General features: G+C 50.5%; 1 protein-coding gene across 1 annotated transcript in view; it reads left to right on the top strand.

The window, feature by feature from the left end:
• Positions 1 to 2,060, top strand: part of ARHGAP27 (Rho GTPase activating protein 27) — a 27,790-nt gene extending 25,730 nt beyond the window's left edge. The window contains 3 exon segments of the mRNA XM_014447415.2: positions 175 to 283; positions 384 to 408; positions 411 to 2,060. Of these exon segments, the coding sequence (XP_014302901.2) occupies positions 175 to 283; positions 384 to 408; positions 411 to 563 (287 nt within the window). The 3' untranslated portion in view covers positions 564 to 2,060.
• Positions 2,061 to 15,829: the final 13,769 nt, after the last annotated feature.

The raw sequence follows: 15,829 nt of genomic DNA, 5'->3' as shown, positions 1-15,829 counted from the left end.
AAAAGAACCACACCACACACACCCACTTCTTTTATTGTTGTTCTTATCCTACATCCACTTCTTTTTGAGGAGAGGCGGCCCCAAAGGTGTTGTGTTGGTTTAACGGGGGGGGGCGGCCCCCCCCCCCGAGGAGAGCCCCAAGGGTTTCTCTGTTTTCCTTTCCCAAGACTTGAGAGACCAAGTCCCCAGAGGAGGCCCCCTTTTGGGCCCCCCCAAGTGGCCCCCACTCTCCGCCCCCCTACGGCGACACCCATAGCGGCTTCTTCTTTCAGAACCTGTGCCGGTGAGCGGGCGGGCCTTGGAGTGGAAAGGCCGGCCTCGCGAGACCCCCCACACTCTCCAATCGCTGAGCCTGAATTCCCTGCACCCCATTGCCGCTGCAGGGTGATTGAGTACGGCGAACAGAACCCGCATGTCCCGTGCAGAGCGTGGCCATAGTGTTCGGGCCCACGCTGCTGCGGCCGGAGACGGAGGAAGCCAGCATGCCCATGACCATGGTGTTCCAGAACCAGGTTGTGGAGCTCATCTTGCAGCAGTGCTCCGACATCTTCCCGCCGCACTGACCCCCTGCGGGCGCTGAGGACTGGCACTGGCGTTGGCCACGTGTGTCCTGCCACGCGGCTAGACTCGATTTCTGAAACCCTCCACTTCCCCCCGGTCCACAGGCCGCGGGGAATTCTGCGCCCCTCAGTTCTGAGGGTATGGTGACCCTGGGTGGGTAGCTCACAATATGTGATTTTCCCCTCGCCTGTCCTGTTTTGGGGTTAGTTGGGTTCTGTTCTTTATTACAGCGCCACCTCCTGTGTGTGCGCGGGCGCGCACACGAGAATGTCGTGGGGGGCGGGGGCGGGGCGGTGAGGGTTGTTTTCCGGGACGCCCAAGCCCCTTGTTGCAGGAGTAATTTGGGTGAGGGGCTTCCTGGCTTCTGCAGGCTTGAGGCCTTAACAGAGACCCTGTGGGCTGGCACTGTGCCCGTCACGAAGCACCTTCCCTGCTGCCGGAACAGGACTGACCCGGGCCTCCAGCGCGGGCAGCTGAACCTGCCTTCCCTCAGGCGCCAGGAAGGAACTGCTGCCCAGCCCTCCCACTGGCTGGCTGTGGACAGTTTTCACCAGCTTTCTTGTTTGCGGTTCCGGGATTCTGCCCTCCTTGACCCACTTATGTTCTGTGCCAGGGGTCTTCCCCTTGGGTACATGTGTGCCTGGCACCTGCCACCTGACACGCACCATTTCCACACACAACCCCACTTTACAGATGAGAAAACCGAGGCTTGCAGAGGCAAAGTGACTTGTTCAGGGTCCAGTGGGTGATCTGACTCCCCAGCTCAAGCTCCCCTTATACCAAAGCACAGCCTCGTGGTGGGGTAAAATCAATCCTTTGAGCTACCCCCTAACCGCAGCATGGACTGATGGGTAAAGCAAAAAAAAAAAACGAAGCAGCTGGGTGGGTTCTGTCTGGGCTTGGGGAGGTACCTGAAGGTGAAGAGGGAACCTGCCCAGCTGTTCTTCCCTGGGGGGAGTGGAAGTGGCACTAGCAGGAGCCCCTCTCAGCACCTGGCTGTCAAGTGTGCCTCCTTGGTGGCTGCCTTGCCACCCAGAGCTGGGAGAGGCCTGCAGGATGGAGGGGAGGGGGGTGTAACCCCCACAAAGGCAGTGTGGACCCCGGGGTCAGCAGCCCCCTTCCCTCATGCACAGACCATATCAGTTTGTGGGTCTTACCTCCCTGCCCCACCCACCCGCGCACTTACTCCACAAGCAATAATAGCTAATATTTATTGACATTTGCACCGTGCCAAGCGTTTCACTTGGATCGTCCTGTTTGTCTCTCACAGCCAATATTTATTCCCTGCTCTCCTGTGCCAGACACTGTGCTCTGGAGCAGGGGTGCTGCCCGTTGCCTCCCTGGTGGAGCTTCTGGTCCGGTGGGTGAGGCTGACCCAAGCCCACCCCTGATGCCAGCGGGGCTTGGGCAAGTGTACAAATGGAGGCCACATCCGTCGAGATACTGTAAACTTACAAATCAGGCTAACAACGTTCAATAAAATACGTTTTGTTCTCCTACTTTGGCAGATATACTTTCATGCTGACCTGGAAGGCCAGGTTCTGATGTAAACTTGCTCTCAGCCTGCCCCCCGTATCTTCCCACCCAAAGGCCCATCCTGCAAGGAGAAGGTCATGTGCACAGATGTGGACACTCCAGTCCATGAGTGCAAGCTGCCACACCCCCTGCAACCCGCTTCCCCAGGCCACTCCACCTGGTCCACCTGAGGGCATGGGCCTGGGGCCGTTTGGGCAGGGGATTTGGGGTCCCATGTATCAGGAGTGTGGTCTAAAGGAAAGGGCCTAGGCCAGTGATGGCGAACCTATGACACGCTTATCAGAGGTGACTCGCGAACTCATTTTTTTTGGTTGATTTTTCTTGGTTAAATGGCATTTAAATATATAAAATAAATATCAAAAATATAAATCTTGGTTTTACTATGGTTGCAAATATCAAAAAATTTCTATGTGTGACACGGCACCAGAGTTAAGTTAGGGTTTTTCAAAATGCTGACACGCCGAGCTCAAGAGGTTCGCCATCACTGGCCTAGGCTCTGAGAGAGCCCCACGGATTCCTCATCCTATGTGATCCAGGGCAGGGCAGGGCAGGGACCCCCGCATCCAGGTGTAAGGTTTGGAACTTGACATATTAAACACCTGATGACTTGGTTAAGTACATTTATAGAAAAGCTAGGGAAAGGCACAGGGTCCTCTGAAGCTATGTCACTGGAGTGTGACTGTCTCCCAGGGACCTGAGATGTCTCTGCAGAAGCCACATTTGAGCCAAACACTAAAGAATGAAGAGGAATTAAGGGAAGAGTATATAGTCAGAGGGAACAACATAGGCAAAGGCTCTGAGGCAGGAAGGCTTGTGGGGAGAACAAATCTAAAGCCATCATGATTAGAGCTGGGAGATCCCGTAGGCATGGGTGCGGGAGAGGCTGGCAGGGGCAGAATGTGCAAGGCCTTGTGTACCCCAATAAGGGGCTCTGTGGTACCCGCTGGACAACAGGCATGAGGATCCCTGGGCAGGGATGTCTTAGGAAGTGTCAGCTCAGTGTGAGGACATTCACACCGCAGAGGCTTCTTACGGTGATAAAAGGAGACGTGTGTAATATACGTGGCCCACAGCCTGGTGCAGGAACCTTCATAAAGCCTCTTTTACTACCTGAATTTCCTATGAGTTTGTTAGTACGATTTATTTTATAATTACTACCTGATTTGTATATTATGTTTTTTTCAATCACTGTTACAAGACCACCTTCTTTCACCATACACAAGAATAAACTCAAAATGGATTAAAGACATAAATGTTAGACTTGAAACCATAATACTCTTAGAAGAAAGCATAGGCAGTAAAATCTTGGACATTTCTCAAAGCAATATTTTTTCTGATATATCTCAGGCAAGGGAAAAAAATTTTTTTTAAATGGTACTACATACAATTAAAAAGTTTTTACACAGCAAAGGAAGCCATCAACAAAATGAAAAGAACACCCACTGAGTGGGAGAGCATATTCACCAATGATACATCTGATAAAAGGTTAATATCCAAAATTTATAAAGTACTTATACAACTCAACGCCAAAAGAACACACAAACAATCCAATTAAAAAGTGGGCCAAGGACTTGAATGGACTCTTCTCCAAAGAGGACATACAGATGGCCAATAGACATATGAAAAGATGTTCAATGTCACTAATTACCAGAGAAATGCAAATTAGAACCACAATAAGATATCACCTCACACCTGACAGAATGGTTATCATCAATAAATCAACAAACAACAAGTGTTGGTGAGGGTGTGGAGAAAAGGGAACCCTCATACACTGTTGGTGGGAATGCAGACTGGTGCAGCCACTGTGGAAAACAGTATGGAGTTTCCTCAGAAAATTAAAAGTGGAACTGCCTTGTGACGCAGAGATTCCACTTCTGGAAATATATACAAAGAAACCCAAAACACTGATCGAAAGACTATATGCACCCCTGTGTTCACTGCAGCATTATTGATAATAGCCAAGATTTGGAAGCAGCCCAAGTGCCCACCAGTAGATAATTGGGTTAAAAAAAAAAAAAAAAAAAGCTGTGGTTCATTTATACCAGTGATTCCCAAAGTGGGCGCTACCGCCCCCTGGTAGGTGCTGCAGCGATCCAGGGGGGCAGTGATGGCCACAGGTGCATTTGGGGGCGATGAGTAACTGCTATTAAAATTTTAAAAAAATTAATTTCCAGGGGCTGAGTAATATTTTTTCTGGAAAGGGGGCGGTAGGCCAAATAAGTTTGGGAACCACTGATTTATACAATGGAATACTACTCAGCTGTAAAAAAGAAGGAAATCTTACTTTTGCGACAGCATGGAGGACCTGGAGAGTATTACGCTAAGTGAAATAAGCCAGTTAGAGAAAGACAAATACCATATGATTTCACTTATATGTGGAATCTAATGAACAAAATAAACAAACAAAATAAAAACAGACCCATAGATACAGAGAACAGAATGACAGCTGTTAGAGGAGAGGGGGTCGGGGGGCTGGGTGAAAAAGGTGAAGGAATTAAGCAAAAACAACAGCCTCATAGACATAGACAATAATATGGTGATTACCTGAGGGAAAGGGGGTTGGGAGGAGGTAGAAGAGGGTGAAGGGAGGATAAATGGTGATGAAAGGAGACTTGACTTTGGGTGGTGAACACACAATACAATGTATAGATGATTGTACACGAAACCTGTATAATTTTATTAACCAATGTTACCTCCAATAAATTCAATAAAAATTTTTAAAAAGAAGTCGTCGCATAAGTAGTACAGAGAGGTCCTTGTACCCATCACCTAGCCTCCCCCAGTGGTGACAGCTTACAAAACTGTAGAGCAGCAGTTCTCAACCTGTGGGTTGCAACCCCTTTGGGGGTCAAACGACCCTTTCACAGGGGTCGCCTAAGACCATCCTGCATATCAGATATTTACATTACGATTCAGAACAGTAGCAACATTACAGTTAATGAAGTAGCAACGAAAATAATTTTATGGTTGGGGGTCACCACAACATGAGGAACTGTATTAAAGGGTCGCGGCATTAGGAAGGTTGAGAACCACTGCTGTAGTGCATTATGAAAACCAGGAAAGATGGCACTATACAATAACTAGGCTCCAGACCTTACTCGATTTCACCATTTTGTGGATGTGCTCATTCTTTTGTGTGTCTTTGTGTTGAATTCCATGACATTTTATCACATGCATAGATTTATATAACCACCAGCACAATCAAGATAGAGAATTGTTCTATCGCCTTAAAAGAAATTTCTTATGCTGCCCCTTTAAAGCCACACCCTTTCCCCCCTTCCCTAATGCCTGGCAACCTTGCCTGCTCTCCATCTCTATAATTGTGTCATTTCAAGAACGTTATATAGATGGCATCATAAAATATGTACCTTTTGAGATTGGCTTTCTGCGCTCAGCATACCAGTAATGCCCTTAAGATCCATTCAAGTCATTGCGGCTATCAATAGTTCATTACTTGCTATTGCTAAGTAGTATTCCACAGATATGCTTTTTAAATTTTTTTTATTGATTTCAGAGAGGAAAGGAGAGGGAGAGACAGATAGAAACATCAATGATCAGAATCATTGATTGGCCGCCTCCTGCATGCCCCCACCAGGGCAACCTGGGCATGTGCCCTGACCAGAATCAAACGGTGACCTGGTTCATAGGTCAACGCTCAGCCACTGAGCCACGCAGGCCGGGCATCCACAAATATGCTTTTAAAGAGACTCTCCCAGCTGTGTATGGAGGGAGGAAGGAGGGTGACCAGCTAGAAATCCAGGTAAATATCACAAGCCTGACCTCCGTCCTGGCTGGCCTCTGCATACCGCCCTACCGCTGACAGTGTCCCCAGATGTGTTCAGGCCCTAAGGGTCAGGGTTGGCCACGGGGAGCGAGCGATTGGATTGTTGACGCAGAGCCGCCAGTAGAGGGCGCCAGAGGCCTTTTGTCCAAGAGCTGACTCTCAACAGTGAACCACAGAGCGGGTTCCGGGGAGCTTTGGGCCTGCTGTGCGCATGAATCAAGAGAACCTCGGAGTCTTGAACCCTTCCGGAGCCCAGCCCCCAAGTTTCAGTGCAGCCCTGCGCTCCAAGGCCGGGGGAGGAGGCTGACGACGTGTAGTGGAGGAGGAGGCAAGGTGAGGCCAGGACCGGGAGGAGGTGGGCTGGCAAGGTGCGGAGGGAGAATGCTCCAGCTCCCCCACCCCCCACCCTACGCCCCAACCCCCACCCCGCCAGCCCAGGGCTCACGCTCAGAGGGTGTCTCTGAGCTCAGGCCGCCAGACTTGGGCCTTGGCGCCTCGACCCCGTCCATCCTTCCTCATCCCTGATAATTGCCCTCGGGTCCTTGCCCACTTCTCCTAAGAGAACGCTCCCAAGACCCTGGAGCTTGTCAACCGGCCTGTCGCATCTGTATAGCCCTCTCTCACTTGCCTCCCTGCACCACCGCACCCTCCTGCGTGCGCCGCCCGCTGAGTGGAGCTGGCATTTGTGAAGAGAGCAGAGTGGGCCCCGACTGGCCCCGGCACCTGCTAACCTTAGGGCCAGAGAGAAGCTCTGCTGCGGTGTTCCGAGGGCCCACTCTCCTCCAAACCCGCGCTGCCCCGTCGCCTTCCGAATTCAGCCCCCTCTCTAGGCATGACCTTCACTCTGCCATCCCAGGCTCCTGGTCCCCAGGTGCTTGCGGATGCCCTGCAGCTTCCCACCTCCACGGCCTTGCTCAAGCCCTTCCTCTCTGTCAAGGGCCCTTGCGTCTATTTTCTCGCTCCATGTCCACTCCCGGGAGAAGCCTCACCCAGTGCCCAGCACAGAGTGGGCTAAGGGCGTGCGTTCCCATCCTCTGTGCTCCCACCTGATGCCTGTACTTCCTTAAGAGAATCTGTTTCATGTGGCCTTGCTGACAATTTGTAGTTTACAATCTGCCTTGCCAGCGACTTCGAATTCCTCTCTTATTCCCCAGAGCCTCGTGCCCCGATTTGGATAAATGAATGAACGCAGCAGGTGACAGATCTTGGAATCCTCTTCCTGTGACGGGCTTCTGTCCTCCATCCCCTCTGATTACTCCTGGGTGGGTTTCTTTGCCCCTCCCCCCACCTCTAAACACTGGCGTTCCACCCTCCCCTCTGCCAGGCTCACCTACACTGACAGCTTTAACTGTTGTCCTTGCTCTAAAGGGCCCCCCATCCACCTCACAGCTAAAGGGCCCCCCATCCACCTCACAGCCCAGAGCCCTGAGTCCTGTGCATACAGTCCTTGTCCTTATGTGTCTTTCCAACTACGATAAGCTCCATTAGAGCAGAAATGTTATCTGTATGATCCACTGCTGCACCCCTGGCACCCGTACGTGCTCGGTAAATATTTATGAAATGAGTGAATGGGAGACTCTCCCTCTGAGGTCCTGTGAACTGTTCAAATTCAACACATCCCAGATTAATTTCATCATCCCCTCCCTCCTCACAATGTGCTTCTCCAGTCTTTGCTGCCTCTCTCCTCTTAGTCCTCCAATTTAGAAACCCCACCGTCAACCCAGACATCATCTTTTACTCTCTCACCACTCTCACTCAGCCACTACATTGCCCAGATTCTACCTCCCATCTTTCCAGCTTCCACACTCACCCCAGTCCCTGGCACACCCCTAATTTAGACCCTTGACAGCACCTGGACCTGTTCAGCTGCTTCTAACTTGGGTCCCTCGCCTCTGTTTTTGCTTTTATCCACTTTGCCTACTGGGTGATTTTTCTGAAACAGCAATCTCATTATGTCAACCCCTAGTTAAAACCCTCATTATATCCAGGTCCCTTACAGCTGTGTTTTCCCAAGTGTAGACCTCACACAGTGGGTGGCAGAGGACATAATTATAGAAGGTTCAAGGATAAAGGGTTAGAGGGTGTCTGAGACAATGAACAGGAAGCTGAATAATAAGAAAGTTATTTCTTTTCTGATTCTTTCCAGCCTTTAGAAGACATCAAGGAGAAAGTCTCCATGTGGTGCTAGAATGTCCGTAACACCTATTTTTCACCTGCTCATCTCTTAACAGGAATCAGGACTCTAGCCAGTTGCCAGCCACAAGGTATTTAGCTAGAACGTAATAACATTGTCTTGTTGTATTTATTTCACAGTTACCTACTCTCTATGGTATGTGATGTTGTTTTCTTATTTATAGTGATAATATTCCATAAAACAAATTTATTTAGGAAAAGATATTGCAAATCATATATCCATCAAAGAACTAACATCCAGAATATATAAAGAACTCTTACTTATCAATAAGAGTAACCAATAGAAATTTTAAAATCTAAAAGAAAAATGAGCAAAAGACTTAAACACTTCATAAAAAGAGGATATATAAGTGGCAGTAAACAGATGAAAAGTGCTCAACTACATTAGTCATCAGAGAAATGTGAATTAAAACCACAACTTGATATCCTTGTACACCCACCCACCAGGACTAAAATGAAAAAGACTTCCAGTATCAAATGTTCACAAGGATGTGGAGTAATTGAAGCTCTGACTCACTGGTAGTGAGGATGTAATTTATAACAGCTACTTTGGGACACTGGCCATATCTACTGAGCTGAGCACACCCATCCTACCCTCTGACCCAGGAATTCAACTCCTGGGTATACTTCTAACAGAAATGAATACTCTTCACCAAGAGTCATGCATAAGATTGGTCACAGCAGCTTTCTTCATCATAGCCCAAAATCTAAAACAATCTCTATCACAGCAGTAGAATGGGTAAATACATTCTGGTCTATTCACAGAATGAAATGCTGTATCAAAGTGAGAATGAATAAATTAAACTATACAAGTGTTGAGCCAGACACAAAAAAAGAACAGTCTTTTTGGTTCCATTTCTATGAAGTTCAAAAGCAAACAAAACTAATCTATGCTGTTACTGTTAGCGGCAGTGAAAATGGCACCGGGTGTTCGACCTGTGGAGTCAGGCCTGACCTCCTGCAACCTCGGTACTTGAGTTCTGGCTAAGAAAGAATTCAGAGCCAAGACTCAAACGTAAGAGAAAGTTTATTTAAAAAGTTACAGAGGGAGGAGAAGTGAAGCTATCAAAGAAATGGGTTCAGGAAACAAGTTACAGAGGCCAAAGAAGGGCCCTTGGAACTTAGGAGAGAAGATGGTAAAGGTAATGCTCTGGGGGTAGGAGAGAGGGACTGGAAAGGAACAAGGGCGGCTCCTAGGGCTCCAGGAGGGAGAGCCTGCGTCCTCAGTCCTTTGAAGGGTGGGGATGGTAGGGGAGGTCCTAGGGGAGAACCTCAATAGAATGTTCATCAGCTTTCCAGGTGTGTCCTTTTAAGGTCATGGTCTCCGCTGGTTGGCCGGCACCAGCTCAGGGGGGTCATTCGTCAATGCAGTTGGCCCTGATGTCAACTGTGGCATCACTTGTCTGGTTTTGCTGCTTTTCTGAGCCTGGAGCTGAAACACAACTGAGACCTAGATGTTATCCCTAGGGGTTAAATTCTTAAGGGATTGGTCATGCAAGGGCCCGCATGGGAATTGTATGAGGCCACCCTTGTTCCTTCTCTAAGGTGGTCCTACCCTATGACCAATGAATGCCAGGGAGGAAAGGTCAGGGGAGGGTCAGAACTGCATGACCAGCAATCTGGACGGTCAGGGGGTCTAAAGCACATTCCTAGCCTACCACAGTGCAGCTCAGACTGGCCACTGCAGGGCTGCACCTGGGAGGAGGCACAAGGTCAGCTGCTGAGGGGCTCATACTACTGTTTTGATCTGGGTGAAAAGTTACTTTTGTTATATGAGTGAAAGTCAGTTTATTTGTGTGCTTCTTCCTATATATGTTATGTGTCAAGAAAAAATTTACTTAAATTTAACTTTTAAAAAAGTGAATTATTTAAAGACAAGCATTAAGAAAATGTAAGTCTGGCCCTGAATGGGTAGCTCAGTTGGTTAGAGCATCATCCTGATATGCCAAGGTTGTGGGTTTGATTCTCAGTCAGGACACACAAAGAATCAACTGATGAATGTATAAATAAGTGCAATAGCAAGTCTCTCTCTCTCTCTCTCTCTCTCTGGAATAAATTTATACAAAATTAAAATCTGAGGACATGACAGTTCTCTTGAAGGTAGGGTGCAAATGGCACTGTGTTCAGGGCACTATGCCCTCTACCATCAAGTCCAAATGGCCACCCTGGCTCCACAGTTCCTGCATCATGTCACACAGCAGTTCATTGTGATGCCTGGGAGCACAGACTTGGGAATCTGATGAACCTGACTTTGAACCTGAGCTCTGCCACTGGCTGTGGGACTTGAGACAAGTTACCCAGCCTCTCCAAGCATCAGCTTCTTCATCTATAAGTCGCCTCAAAGGGTGATGGGCTTGATCAGTGGAATGAAATGGCCCAGCACTGGGCACAGAAGGTGGACGTGACAGATAAAGCCTGCTGCTCCCTAAACAAGCCCTGCTTGTTCACACGTTTTTGCACCCCAAGTGTCTGTACATGCTGTTCCCCTAGAATGCCCTTCCACCTGGCGATCACACTCCCATTCCTTCAGTGCCCAGCTTAAGCATCTGCTCCTATAAGATGCCACACCCCTCATGAGGTTAACCCCATCCCCTCTGCACCATCCACCCATGAACACATATGGTTTGTATGGCTTGCTATTCCTTTAGGGGTTGGCTCTTGCTTATAGAGAAGGCTCTCAATATATACCTGCCAAATGCAAGAATGAACAGTTCTTGGAATGATTCTCATTTCTCTGCAGTTTCTTGGGGGAGGGAGGGCTGGTTCCTTTTCCGTGCTCATAAGGATATCAGACATTCAGCCTTGTGTTAGGGACCTCATCCCCCTCTGTGGAGAACTGGCAACATGAGATGTGTTGCGGGTGAGTGGTTATCACCATGACGTCAGCCTCAAAGGTTAGGGATGTCCCCAAGTCATCCCAGTTCCCTTTATCACCCTATATGGATAGGTCACCCATGAGAGCGCCTCCAACGTCTATTTAACCTCTTGGTAGCTTAACAGGTTCCCTAAGCCAGGCACTCGCTGTGTGAGACAGGAACACTGTTTTAAACTTTTATAAGTCACTAAAGGCCCGGTGCATGAATTCGTGCACAGGTGGGGTCCCTCGGGGCGACCTGCAGAGATCGGGCCCCAGCTTATGCCCCCAGCCTCGCAGCCCCGCAAGCCCGCCTGGCACCCCACCTTGGCCTGGCACCGCCTGCTCACCTGCTCCACCATCCCACCGCCATGTTCTGCACCGCCCCCTGGTGGTGAGCGCACGTCATATGAGTGGTTGAACTCCCCATTGAACAACTGCCTGAGGGGACAATTTGCATATTAGGCTTTTATTATATAGGATTGATAGGGCAGGGAGGCGAGTGGGGCAACTTGTTCAGATGTGACTTCACACGTGACCAAGTCCTGACACCCTTGGTTTGGTAACTCGGCACATATTCCCTTAGCAAGACAAGTGCTATAGAACCCCATTTGAGTCCTGGGCACCACTTCACTCCCCCTCCGGCCCCCTCCCATGTTTTCCCCAAATACGCAGGCACCTACACAGCACCCAGGCTCTGCCCTGCCAGCCCCTCAGCCCAAAACATGGCATCACAACTTTTCAGCCTTTGGAATTCAACCCAAAGGTACAGTTACTAAGTGCTGGCCTTGTGCTGGTCAGGATAAGAGACGGAAAACACCGGAATCTGGGCCTTCCTGTCTCCTAAGCGGAGACAGATACGGACACCGATTCATAGTACAGGGTGGTGAGTGTGGCTGAGCAGGGCCCAGGACCCTGAAGGCAGTCAGAGAGGCGACAGGGTTGGAGGGGCGGGGGAGGTTTAGGGAAAGCTTCCCGAAGGAGGTTAATGTTTTGATTGCTGATTGTTCCCTCTCTGTCCCACCCACGGAATGGACGGTCCTTAAGGGCAGGAACCTCACCCCTTGTCCTCAGCTGTTTTCCCAGCTGAATGCCTGGGACAGGGACAGGGACAGGGACAGGGACAGGGCAGGTATTCCGTTAACATTCGCGCCAGAATCAGGTAATAGCTGAGCTAAGTTGTGAGGAATGGGTGGATAGTTAGCCTTTCTGAAGGTGTTCTAAGAGGGAGGGGCCTCGTGAGCAAAGGGCTGGGCATGGGAAACAGCTGGACATGAGGGGAATGAGATGCAGCTGGGGTGGGACAGCCAGGGACTGGCAGGGAGGGAAGTGAGAAGAGACTGGCCCTGGACCCACCATCTTGGCTGTCACAGAACAGTTATCCTTATGGTGTAGTGGAGGTGGGCTCTGGTGTTTCCGGTCAAAGTCTGACAAATGGGGGGGCGCGGTATCAGGAGATCTCAGAGGCTCTGACCATCTCATTCCCAGCGCCAGGCAGGAGTGAGGCTAGACCAGGGATAGGGGGGATGAGGCTCAGTCCCCAAACCCTGGAGTTTCACAGACCAACCAGTGATCAGTGCTCCAGAGCTGGGATTGGGGTTCACATGGCAGCAGAGAGAGAAGAGCCATGGGAGCCCCAAGGTGTTCTCACCTGCTCAGAAGCCCGAATATGCCCATAGGTTGGCAGTCCTCATGGAGCCTGGGCCAAGGGGTCAGAAAGCCTGAATATGTCTCTAGTCAGAGGGGACTCGAGAGAGGCCTGGTGATAACCTACAAGGCCAACAAGCCCAGTGACCCTCCCTGGCGTGTTAGGGGCACACTAGGCAGGAGAACTAGTCTGTTCTCTCAAGTCATCCACCGACACCCCTGGCAGGTGGGCCTCATCTTGGCACGCATTTCACAGAGGAGGAGCAGGGCCTCGTCTGCAGCTGGTCTGGCCTCACACCACCCATCCATCCGTCCATTTTCTTATTCAGGGGATGTTCGTTGAGCACCTACTATGTGCCAGGCACTGTTGTAAGTGCTGGAGATGCAGATTGACACACAAACTCCTGTGAGCTCCTGCCTTCAGAAAGCTCACATTCTCTTGGGGAGAGAGCTAAATAATAAACAGAGAAGTAAGGAAAACATAGATTGGAGAGCTGGTGTGGTTTAACAGTCCAGACCACTGACCCCTTCCAGTCCAGTGACCATGAGAATACTGTGTCTGGGCTGGAGGTCATAGGGACCAAGGTGCTAGTTTATGAGTGGGGGGCGGGGGGCAAACCCCCAGAGCCAGGGAGTAGAGGAGTGTAGCCCCGTGATTCCATCCATCTCAGAGCATCGAGTTCTGGGCCTTTAAGTCTGATTTAGGCCAGTCCAGGCTTCACCTGTCAGCTGGGTCCTGATTGAGAAGCTCCCAGCATCCCCTGCAGGAACCCCTGACTCATCCGTTTCTCTCTACGAAGCGTCCCTCACTGTCTGCCGTTGACGCTGGCTGCTGGCATAAACCTTGGCTGGAACTGTTGGCCAGGCACCCCCACATGGTCTGGGCTTCCTCACAGCATGGCCGCCTTGCACGGTTTCCATGGCAGCTCAGGACTCCAAGGGTGAGTGTCCCTGAGAACTTGAAGGAAGTTGATTGTCCTGAAAGCCTCGCTTTGGAAGTCACATCACAACCCTTCCGCCATGCCCTGTCGTCCCCATAGCCTGTAAGATTGGCGTAGCTTCCGGGAGAGAAGACACAGACCCCACTTCTCAATGGGCAGAGTGCAAAGAATTTGTGGGCGTGTTTTAGAACCGCCACACACAGCCAAGAGCGGGAGGCAGCGTCAGGAGGTGAACTTGGAGTATCTGATGGCGGAGTCCACATCTCAGGCATAGAATTGCACATGGTGCCAGGCTGCCAGGAAGGACAGGGAAGGGTCTTCCCTGGGGCAGTAGATGTGGGCATGGAGAGGGCACAGAGAGGAGTGACACTAAGAAGGTGAAAGCTCTGTCCAGTCCCTTATGGACATCCCAGCCTGAGCATGCAGAGGACCGGGCACGCTAGGCTGGCTGGCTGGTTCTGGCGGTTTGGGTGTGCACACTCAGGGAGCCCCGTCTCCAGGGCTGGGGACCTGAGTCGGTATCTAACACTGGGGAGAAGGGAGGAGGAGGGTCCTGCACTCAGGGAGCCTGGACGGATCGCCGACCAAACTCCTCAGGGTTTTGCGAGGAGCTGGTGAGGGAGCATTAAGGATGCCAGATATCACTGCCCAGATCTTAGCCAACACAGTGAAACTTGGGAAGTGAAACTTTTTCAAGGCCAACTTTCTCATCTGTTGCTTGAGGTTGGCTTTCAGTGGCTCCCCTACTCAGAGCTGCAGGCAGAGACCCGGAGGCCCTGGTCAGGGGCGTGAAAATGCACCGAAACTGGCCTGGGGGATGTGGGAGAAGGGGTGCCTGTTGTACTCTCAGGTGACCCTTTTTGGGGATTCCCAGTTGGGGGAAGGGCAGTGAACTCACAGGACCCGTCTGCTTTAACACCACGGGGGTGGGGTGGGGGGAACAGTGGGGACTCTGGCCTGGGAGTCAGCCTGAGTTTTGGTGGCGGCTCCACCAGGAAAGATCTGTGTGACCTTCAGAAATCACTTCCCTCTCGAGCGCTCAGTTTCCTCATCCATTAAATGTCAGGTCAGTTGATCTTTAAAGCGTTCCCCTCCCCTGACATCACCAGCTGATCGCCCTGGACTCCAGAGACATCATCCACCTCAAATCGGTTCTCTTAGCGCTCACCCAGCGCCTGCTCACTGGACAAACATACAGGAGGATGTTCCTAAAGGTGAGGGCGTGGCCCTAGCTGGTTTGGTTCAGTGGATAGAACATCGGCCTGCAAACTGAAGGGTGCTGGGTTCGATTCTGGCCAATGGCACATGCCTGGGTTGTGGGCTTGATCCCCAGTAGGGGGGCATGCAGGAGGCAGCCAATCAGTGATTCTCTCTCATCATTGATGTTTCTCTCCCTTTCCTCTCCCTTCCTCTCTGAAATCAATAAAAATATATTTTTTTAAAAAAGATGAGGGCATGGATTCAGCCCAGATCCACCTTGATCTCAACTAGACTTGCCACCTCCCACCTAGTTCCGTTCACGGTGAGGATGGGGAGAGAGTGTGGATAGCTTGGTGTGGGCCAGCACCACTGAAAGAACACCGTTGTACATAGCAACCCTCCTTCCCAGGGACCAGGAGCATCTTCCCCAAGCCCTTCTCCCCCAGCACCACCATCCGGCCACCCGCCAGGTGGGACAAGGAGAGCAGGAGTGTGAGGAGGAGCTGGAAGATTCAAGGCTTAGGTCCCCATCATAGTCCTTTCAGCTAGGACTTCTCCTTGGGGCTTGTCACAATGGGTGGGAAACATTTTGGGTACTTGGTGTTTAATACTAATCTTCCTGGACAGACTGGAAGCTTCCTGAGGAGAGGGACAGATCTGGTTCACTGCTTTACCCCCAAAGCTTGGAACTCGGACTTGCATATAGTAGGTGCCCAATAAATAATTGTTAAGTGAATGGATGCTTTTGAAGCGCTCTTAATCTAGTAGGGAAGATTAGGCACATGCAAATACTATGGTAAAAAGCCTCTCACCTAATTCAACATTTATCTTTTTTTTAAATATGTTTTTACTGATTTCAGAGAGAGAGGAATGGAGAATGGGAGAGAGAGAGAGAGAGAAACATGGACATCAATCAATCGGCTGCCTCCTACACGCCCCCCCCCCCCATTGGGGATGGAGCCCACACCCAGGCATGTGTCCTGACTGACAATTGAACGGTGACCTCCTGGTTCATGGGTCGACACTCAACCACTGAGTCACACCGGCTGGGCTGGGAGGGGTATTATTATTATGCCCCTTCGGATGAGAAACCTGAGGCGTAGAGGTTTAAGT

The sequence above is a fragment of the Myotis lucifugus genome, unplaced genomic scaffold (assembly GCF_000147115.1).
Source record: "Myotis lucifugus unplaced genomic scaffold, Myoluc2.0 scaffold_652, whole genome shotgun sequence".
Taxonomy (NCBI): Eukaryota; Metazoa; Chordata; class Mammalia; order Chiroptera; family Vespertilionidae; genus Myotis; species Myotis lucifugus.
The sequence above is the reverse complement of the archived record's forward strand: the minus strand, read 5'-3'. Positions and strand labels throughout refer to the sequence as shown.